The sequence below is a fragment of the Mandrillus leucophaeus genome, unplaced genomic scaffold, assembly GCF_000951045.1.
Source record: "Mandrillus leucophaeus isolate KB7577 unplaced genomic scaffold, Mleu.le_1.0 Scaffold313, whole genome shotgun sequence".
Taxonomy (NCBI): Eukaryota; Metazoa; Chordata; class Mammalia; order Primates; family Cercopithecidae; genus Mandrillus; species Mandrillus leucophaeus.
Window position 1 is genome coordinate 688,582 of NW_012103288.1, and position 9,785 is coordinate 698,366.

The window sequence follows — 9,785 nt, forward strand, 5'->3', positions numbered from 1 at the left end:
ACGAGGTGGCTCACGCCTGTAATCCCAGCACTTTGGGAGGCCGAGGTGGGCGGATCACAAGGTCAAGAGTTTGAGAGCAACCTGGTCAGCATGGTGAAACCCTGTCTCTACTAAGAATACAAAAATTTGCTGGGCGTGGTTGCATGTGCCTGTAATCCCAGCTACTTGGGAGGCTGAGGCAGGAGAATTGCTTGAACCCAGGACGTGGAAGTTGCAGTGAGCAGAGATCATGCCTCTGCACTCCAGCCTGAGCAACAGAGCAAGACTCTGTCTTGAAAAAGAAAAAAAAAAAAAAAAGAGTATGTATGGGAACTCTACTGATGCTTCCAGAACTAAGTCCAGATGAGACTGAAGGTAGGGGACAGGAGGATACAGAAGGAGAAGGTCAGGCTGTGGGAAAGGATTCCAGATTGAGGCAGTTCATGATCTTATAGCTGTTCCTGGAACTCTCCCAAACCCCACTTATATACAGCTCAGAGAGGCTGTCAGGCTGCTGGAAAAGGGCAAGAAGAGGACGAATTCTATCAACAGAACATTATCTGAGGGCGGAGGATGAGGGGAGGTAAAGGGCAGAAACCTTCAGAAAGCCTGGGAGAAGAGGCAGCCAGCTAATGGCAACACCTGGATAATGCCCTTTCCACCCTGAAGTTTCCCTCAGGCCATTACCCATCCCAGGAAGTGAACGGAGCTTAGGATAGGGGTGGAGAGCAGGTGTGGGCCTTGGCCCCAGAGCCACGAGGTTTGACTGGAGGAACACTGGCTAGGCTGTATTCTCTTTTTTTTTTTTTTTTTTTTGAGACAGAGTCTCGCTGTGTCTCCCAGGCTGGAGTGCAGTGGCATGATCTCGGCTCACTGCAAACTCCGCCTCCCGGGTTCACGCCATTCTCCCGCCTCAGCCTCTCAAGTAGCTGGGACTACAGGCGCCCGCCACCACGCCCGGCTAGTTTTTTGTATTTTTAGTAGAGACGGGGTTTCACCATGTTAGCCAGGATAGTCTCGATCTCCTGACCTCGTGATCCACCCGCCTCGGCCTCCCAAAGTGCTGGGATTACAGGCTTGAGCCACCGCGCCCGGCCTAACTAGGCTGTATTCTCAAAACAACATCCACTCTCCTACTGCCTATAGTGGGCACTGGAAATCTCACTCTTACAGATCTGTCCCTTTGGGTCTGTGGAAGGCTTTCAGGCATCCTTTATCACAGGGAAACTATCCCTGGGTGGGGCAGCAATGACTATGAATTAAGAGTAAAGCTCAGGCTGGGGCACAGTGGTTCATGCCTGTAATCCCAGCACTTTGGGATTTGAGGCAGGTGGATCACCTAAGGTCAGGAGTTTACGACAAGCCTGGCCAACATAGCGACACCCCATCTCTACTAAAAATACAAAAATTAGCCGGGCATGGTGGCAGGCACCTGTAATCCCAGCTACTCGGAAGGCTGAGGTAGGAGAATCGCTTGAACCTGGGAGGCAGAGGTTGCAGTGAGCCAAGATCACGCCACTGCACTCCAGCCTGGGTGACAGAGCAAGACTCTGTATATATATATAAAAAAAGTAAAGCTCAGGTGAAACAAGGCCCAGGTCATGCTCCAGAGACACTGGGCTTGACAAGGGAAAGGGACTACTCTCAATTTTGCCCAAAGTTGGTCTTCCTTCAATCACAAATCCCCTGGAATCCTTATTTGGACAGTCTTGATTCCTGGACAATCAGTGGTTTATTTAAGCTGTGGACAGCCCATAGTTCCCTCTAGTAGAGAGCCTCCCCAAAATTCAGGGGCCCCACCGGACAGGGCTGTTAAGAAGTTATGAAGCTCAGCTGGGTGCGGTGGCTTATGCTTGTAATCCCAGCACTTTGGGAGGCTGAGGTGGGTGTATCACCTAAGGTCAGGAGTTCAAGACCAGCCTGACCAATATAGTGAAACCCTGTCTCTACTGAAAATACAAAAATTAGCCAGGCATGGTGATGCACGCCTGTAGTCTCAGCTACTCAGGAGGCTGAGACAGGAGAATTGCTTGAACCCGGGAGGCAGAGGTTGCAGTGAGCTGAGATTGAGCCACTGCACTCCAGCCTGGGTAACAGAGTGAGACTCCATCTCAAAAAAAAAAAAAAAAAAAAAAAAAGTTATGTAGTTCATCTCAACCTTAGATTGTCCTCCAGCTTCTAATCCCAAAATCCTGGGTCCAGTCTGAACTTTAACCAGGTGACACAATTAGTGCGTCAGTTTCAGTGGGCGTTAACATGGAACTGGACCTGTGCCTGATTCATCCAGGAAGCTGAGCCTAGGCCACAGAACAAACACCCCTAAGCAGCTCCTGCTAGGCATGGGTGAGAGGCTGTCTGGCCAAACAGTGAGTGTGTTTGCTTTGTCTTCTTCCTCTCTCCCATCCCCACTTGCCAGAGTCCCTCATTTCTCTCTACCCATCACTGGGTCAGGTGCTGTGTGTTTTTTTCTGGACGACTCTAGAAAGCTTTCTTTCTTTCTTTCTTTTCTTTCTTTCTTTCTGTCTCTCTCTGTCTCTCTCTTTTTGGTGGCGAAGGTGATTCTTGAAGAAGAGAAGGCTTTAAAGGGGGCACTGGCCAGGCAGGCATGGTGACTCACACCTATAATCCCAGCACTTTGGGAGGCCAAGGCGGGCGGATTACCTGAGGTCGGGAGCTTGAGACCAGCCTGACCAACATGGAGAAACCCCGTCTCTACCAAAAATACAAAAATTAGCAGGGCATCGAGGTGGGTGCCTGTAATCCCAGCTCCTCAGGAGGCTGAGGCAGGAGAATTGCTTCAACCAGGGAGGTGGAGGTTGCAGTGAGCTGAGATCGCGCCATTGCACTCCAGCCTGGGCAACAAGAGCGATACTCCATCTCAAAATGAATGAATAAATAAACACACAAATAAAAATAAAAATAAAAGAGGTACAGCAGGAGCTGATATTGGGAAGGGAAATAAGGGGAAGCAAGAACTAGTTTGGATGGGAGTTAGAAAAAACAAAAAAGTCAGATATCAGGCCAGATGCTGTGGCTCATGTCTGTAGTCCCAGCACTTTGGGAGGCTGAGACAGGCGGATTGCTTGAGCCCAGAGATTCAAGACCAGCCTGGGCAACATGGTGAGACCCCTGTCTCTACTTAAAACAAAAGATGTAAGGAAAAAAAAAGAAAAAAAAAATGTCAGAGAAGCTCTGGGCCACCTCCCCCACCCCCCACTCCTCCAACACACACACGCACCTGTCTATAGTCTAAGCAGGTCCTGCTCTTCTAACCCACCCGGGACAATCCCTGCAACTCCAGCCTGACCTCACTTCCTGCTTCCATAGCTAGTTTGTTTTTTTGACACTTATTGGTAGACACTCCAGATCATTTCATTTTGCTTCCAGTACCCTTTCCCCTTCCTAATACAAATGCAGAACAACGTGGGAATCCCCTTTCTGGGGGAAGCAAAGGTGCAGCTTTAAGAGAAAGGGAAGGGAGGAAGGGGGCGCTGACTCAGATCCTCAGATCCATTGGCTGCTGGAGGGAATCCCACCTCAGGGATTGGGAGTAACAGAGTCCGCCTCCTCTTGTGATTGGCTCAACCAGAGAAATAAAAGGCGGCTGTGCCGGCCTCCTGCACAGTTGGAGGGAGGCAGGGAATTCGGCTGGGTTGGCGTGCTGAGACGCACCTGGCGCAACCCTCCCTTCTGAATCGAAATTCAAGTCCCGCGGACACTGCAACCATGAAAGAGAGACGGGCCCCCCAGCCAGTCGTGGCCAGATGTAAGCTCGTTCTGGTCGGGGACGTGCAGTGTGGGAAGACCGCGATGTTACAAGTGTTAGCGAAGGATTGCTATCCGGAGGTGAGCTGCCCGCCCGCCCGCTGGCCGGCTTTTCTCCCTTCCAGCCCGACTTGGGGTAGATTTCCACCTGCCCAGGAGACGTGGCTCCCCCAGCCCCAGCCCATCCTCAGCCGCTTTCTGAGGCTTTCCCATCCTCCGCTGCTTTTTGGCTGGAGGACTGCCCTGCCTTAGCTTCCCCTGAGACCTGTTCCACTTCTGCCGCCCCGCTGGCTCCTCCTCACCTCTTCACCCAAAGGCCCCATCAGATCCCCTCCACCTTCCTGCGTCCCTGGAGTCTGCTCTCAGGAGAGGGCACTGGAGGCATTTGAGTCTGGGGTTTCTTCTTGACGTAATCCCTGCCTATCCGCTCACCTGCTCCTCAAAGGCTCTATGCCAGTGCCTCCAGGCAGGCTTCTGCAGCCCTCTGTTCACCATGCTGGAGGGGTTTGAGAGGAGATGAGCTAGGATTGGCTTTGGCCTGTGGCTCTCTCAAATTGGGAAACACAAATCTGGGGATGGGAAGAATCTGTGTGTGTTTGTGTGTCCCTAATCGTCTAGGATATGAGGGGATTACCCCTGGTGCGGTGGTGGTGGTGGGGGGTGTCATTCACATTTCTCACTGCCACAGAGCAAAGTGCCCGGTCCCCTACATTCCCTTCTCTCCTGACCCAGGCATCTCCTCTGGTTTCTTGTCTCCTGTGACTTTACTGTCTCTCTGGTGAGTGCGCGTGTAGCCAGCACTAACCAGGGGATCTGAGGGTAGGGGGGCCCGGGGTGAATGTTTCCTCTCTTTTCACAGACCTATGTGCCCACCGTGTTCGAAAATTACACAGCCTGTTTGGAGACAGAGGAACAGAGGGTGGAGCTTAGTCTCTGGGATACCTCAGGTAAGAATTCGGGCTCCAAATGCCCCTTTCCCACCCCCACTGGTCTGCTGTGTAGCTGCTATCTTCTAGAAGTTGTTTTCCCCTTTGGTGGGGAGAAGTGAAAGAAGAGAATCTGAAGACTCCTTAGTTGTGGGGAAGGGTGACAGTTGGTCGACTCAGTTGCATGGTCCAAGGGTGCAGAGTAGGTGAAGCCCAGGAGCTACTCTCTTCCCTGCGTCTAGTTCCACCCTTTAGAGGGCTGGGATGGTGAGGTGAAGGGATCCATGAATATTCCTGGGGTGGGAGGGCAGTAAAACAGGACTTCTCCTTTTCCTTCCCTGCCACCCAACGTGTGGGGGCGCGCGCGCGCGCGCGCGCGCACACACACACACACACATACACACACACACTTTTTACTTCCCCAGAGCAAAGCCAAATAAGAGGCAAGAGGCAGTGCTGCTGGAGGCAGTGTGGTTGGGGCGGGGAGACAAGTCTGCTTTGGGGAAAGATTGCTCAGACTCAGTTTTGTCTCCTGCATTCCACCCTGGGCCACTGCTGTCCTCCTGCCGCAGCTCAGCCCCACTCGTCACACCGCTGCAGCTCAGGGATGAAGCGATGCATCATCGATGTTTTGGAGGGTGGGGGAGATGGCTTAATATAGGGCATAGTCAGTTGTGAATAGTGGCCGGCAGGGCAGAGGGGAGGTTGGCTCTGCCTGTTTTCCCTCTACTGGGGTGAGGTAGAAGATGCCCTGTCTCTCCAGAATGTAGAAACAATGTTTTTCCAGCCTCTCAGCCCCAAGCCCTTAGTGCTAGGCTATCCTTTGCCTTAATTCTGACCCCTTCCCATTATCTCTTTACCCCGTATCGTTTTCAAAGGACTGGCTCAGAGTCATAATAAAGGAGTAAAAGCCGGGAATAGGAGAAAGAAAATAAAATCTGCCCCTCCCCAAAAATGCATATTCAGGCTGAGTTTTAAAAGGGACCATAAATCACTGGGTGTTTCCTGCTACATAATAAATATGCTGTCCTGCTCCTCCAACAGTCGTTGTTCCCATGCTCCAGTTCTGAGGTCTGAAAAGATTGGGGCTAGGGGATGGTTAGACAGACAATGAGCCTTTCCTCCCCAAACAAAAATTCCCCAACCTGGTGTGCTTTTCCCCTGTTGCAGTTTCAGGGCTTGGGAGGCAGGGTTCTGGTTCTCCTGGGCTGTGCTACGCTGGCTAGATTGGACTAGAATGCAGTTTGACTGCATGATGTATAATTTTTTGGTTTTTCATCTGCTGTACCCTCCCACCTTCCAATCTTCCCAGAATCTTACTGCAGCTCATCTCTTTTCACTACCACCGCCCAAACCCCCTCCCCCCACCTCCTCCCTCCTTCCACAGTCAGAATGCAGCCCTCAAATCCCAAACCAGATCATGGAAAATCAGCAAGTATAGTCTCTATTCCCTGTGTCACACCTCCAACCCCCAATTTCCGAAAGGATAAAGGCTGTCAGTTATTCTCAAACTCCCTCTTTCAGATTAGGTTCCCATAAGGAAGGAGGAAGTGGCCATGGTGTGTGGGATAGGGTTTCCCAATGTTGGGGTCAGGGTTGACCCTGTTCCCATTATTCACTTGCTGGTCTTAAGGGAGGGGGATTGCTTGGAGCCAAAATGGAGGCCTCCTCCCCTCCCCCTTCCCCAATGCTGCAGTGCTTCCGCTCCTCAGTGCTGCAGTGGTAAGACCCCACCTCAGAAAGGGATGGGGGAGGCTTGCTAAAGGAGCAGGCAGCTATCCCAACTCCCCTGTATTCCTTTTTTTTAATGATCAACATCCCCCCACCAGCTTGGATTCCCCCCAGTTTCCATGGCGATTGCGGTGCAGGGAGAGGGGCTGCTTGCTATTCTGAGCACGGATTGTCTGGGTTCCAAATCCGCTACTGCTCCTTCCCCAGGGTGGAGGGGGTAGGCTCAGCCCCTAGCATTCTCCCATACGGGACCACCTGGGTCTGCATAGCCTGTTTCCCCCCACAACGAAGGACTCTTGCTCTAGCCTCTAAATCCCCAGCCATTGGTGCTGCTGTCTTTGAGACTGCCTTTCTGAGATGTGGGGGGGTCAGGGGGTACAGCTTTCCTTTTGCCCTTTTCAGTGTAAGCCGATCTGGGTGGGTGGAGAAGTGGGGCACTGAACCCTTGATTCTTTCCCTCCCCGCTAGCCTCCTAAAGTTCTGACCCCATGGCAAAGCAGCAGCCAGGTTACATAACAGGCAGGTTTGTCTCTTCACTGGGGAGACCCTGGAGCAGAGGGGAGTGAAATTGGGCAGCAGGCAGGCTCTAGAAGAGAGGAACCCTGAAATAAGCACTGTCTCTCTGCAGGGCTGGAAGCATCTTCTGGGACTCAGAAAACTAGTAGATGTCCAATTAAGTTGCTGTAGGAGACCCGGACAGGGCCAAATTATACTCCACCCACTTTATTTTGCCTTCTTTCCCTTTTTCTGGACCAAGGGGGATGATATTCTTGCATGACCTTCTGGCAGACGGTCAGGTCCCAAGCTTCCAGCCATAGCACATTCCCCCGGAAGATGGGTGGATCCTCAGGGATCATGGGTGGTATTCCCAGGGCTTTAGGGCTTAGGCCTATTGGGGAAGGAAAGCACCGTGGCTCACCATCAACTCTTTTCTGGCCTACACCAGGATCTCCCTACTACGATAATGTCCGTCCACTCTGCTACAGCGACTCGGACGCAGTATTACTATGTTTTGACATCAGCCGTCCAGAGACAGTGGACAGCGCACTCAAGAAGGTAAGACTAGATCAACTCTCCAATCTCTAACTCAGCATGAGGACCAAGAAGGAATCGTGGGGACCTTGTCATGAATGCCCTCTTGTATAACATCAAGAAACGGAAGCCCAGGAAGGAAGAGATTTGCCCAAGGCCACACCATTAGCTACAGCTCTGGGACTGGAACTTGGGTCTGCTTACCCCGCTGCCTCCCACCCTTTTTGTTATCCCATGCTGCCTTGCCAGAGGCCCCACAGGGGAGGGTGGTGTTGAAGACTCAGGAAGCAGAGGACAGAGAGTCAGAGAACCTTTAAGTGATATGGTATGAGGGTCAGGCATGGGATCTTTGGAGGCAGCTTCTATAGACCCTGGTCCCAGTCCCACTGAGAATGGGCAAGCTAGGCAGGTCTGAGCTGAGCTGCTGGTATGAAATGCTTGGGTCTGGGCAGATCCGCCAATGCTGAGGAGTCCTAGGAAACCTTGTGGATCTAGTAGAGTATAGAAGATGCTGGGATCACCTTCTTCCCTTGGGAAGAGACTGGTTGGCTTTCCCCTGGCATTCTGGACTTGTGAGGCCCTTTGGGGTGAGGGGGCAGATCCATGCTCTGTATGCTTGGCAGAGAGTGGGAGGAGAATTACCCTTGCGCTCTCTCTGGTGACTGGGCCATAGACTGGGGGAACAGGCTCCTGGGTCAGCACTCTGGGGGCCCCAAAGGCCTCATGGGCAGGAAGATGATGTAATTAGTGCAGTGGTGATGCTGTGACTCATAGGGAGGACTGGGCTGGTGATAAGCGAGGTGATGTGTGTAATGTTGCCAGCCAAGCTTCTCCTGGTATCTGTCTACCACTAACTATCCTCCCTTCCTCCTTCTCCTTCCCTTCCTCCTGCTCGACCCCTCAGTGGAGGACAGAAATCCTAGATTATTGTCCCAGTACCCGCGTTTTGCTCATTGGCTGCAAGACAGACCTGCGAACAGACCTGAGTACTCTGATGGAGCTGTCCCACCAGAAGCAGGCGCCCATCTCCTATGAGCAGGTATGTGCATGTGCAAATGCGTGTTGTAGGTTGAAGTGAGGAAGGCTAGAGGCAGACAGCTTGAAATATGGCCCTGGCTCAAACTCTTCCACTATGGCAAGAGACAACTGCTGTAATAATTAGCAAATGAGTCACCTGGAGAGAGGTGGTGGGTACCTGCTTACCCAGATGTATGCTGTCAGTTAGCAGGCGAGTTATTCCTGTGTGTGCCCACATTTCTAAGACTGTATTCTGACCACCTGCATTAGAATCATTAGAGGTGTTCATTAGAATTTCACACACACACAAAAAGAGACCCTGTCTCAAAAAAAAAAAAAAAGGAGGAGGGGCACTGTGCACGGTGGCTCACACCTGTAATCCCAGCACTTTGGGAGGCCGAGGCCGATAGATCACTTGAGCTCAGGAATTCAGGACTAGCCTGGCCAACATGGCAAAACCCTGTCTCTACTAAAAATACCAAAATTAGCAGGTTGTGGTGGCATGCACCTGTAATCCCAGCTACTCGGGAGGCCGAGGCAGGAGAATTGCTTGAACGTGGGAGATGGAGGTTGCAGTTAGCTGAGAATGTGCCACTGCACTCCAGCCTGGGTGACGGAATGAAAGACTCTGTCTCAAGGGGGAAAAAAAAAAAAAAAAAAAAAAGAGCCAGATGTGGTAGCTCACGCCTGTAATCCCAGCACTTTGGGAGACCGAGGCAGGTGGATCACTTGAGGTCAGGAGTTCAAGACCAGCCTGGTCAACATGGTGAAACCCCGTCTCTACAAAAAATACAAAAAATTAGCCAGGGATGGTGGTGCACACTTGTAACAGAGTGAGACTCTGTTTCAACAAAAAAAAGAAGTGATCTGCCTAGGCTGGAGTGCAGTCACATAATAGTTGTTTATGCAGCCTTGGCCTCCCGGACTCAAGTGATCCTCCCTCCTGTCTCCCTAGTAGCTGGGACTATAGGTACAGGCCCCATACCTAGCTAATCTTTAACATTTTTTGTAGAGACAAGGTCTCATTATGTTTCCCAGGTTGTTCTTGAACTCCTGACATCAAGTGATTCTTCCACCTTGGCCTTCCAAAGTGCTGGGATTACAGGTGTGAGTCACCACACCTGGCCTGGAATCTGCATTTTTGATAAGACCCCTGGATAATTTCTTATGTGCATGAGAGCATAGGGTTGGGGGACGGAGTTTCGCTCTTGTCACCCAGGCTGGAGTGCAGTGGTGCGATCTCAGCTCACTGCAACCTTTGCCTCCTGGGTTCAAGCGATTCTCCTGCCTCAGCCTCCCAAGTAGCTGGGATTACAGGTGTCTGCCAACACACCC

The 9,785-nt window shown here is 51.7% G+C and overlaps 1 protein-coding gene across 1 annotated transcript in view; it reads left to right on the top strand.

Moving 5' to 3' along the window:
• The first annotated feature begins 3,581 nt into the window (after positions 1-3,581).
• RND1 (Rho family GTPase 1) overlaps positions 3,582-9,785 on the top strand; it is an 8,426-nt gene continuing 2,222 nt past the window's right edge. The window contains exons 1-4 of the mRNA XM_011987622.1: positions 3,582-3,825; positions 4,604-4,691; positions 7,348-7,457; positions 8,338-8,472. Coding sequence (XP_011843012.1) covers positions 3,706-3,825; positions 4,604-4,691; positions 7,348-7,457; positions 8,338-8,472 — 453 coding nt within the window. The 5' untranslated portion in view covers positions 3,582-3,705. The remainder of the gene's footprint in view (positions 3,826-4,603; positions 4,692-7,347; positions 7,458-8,337; positions 8,473-9,785) is intronic.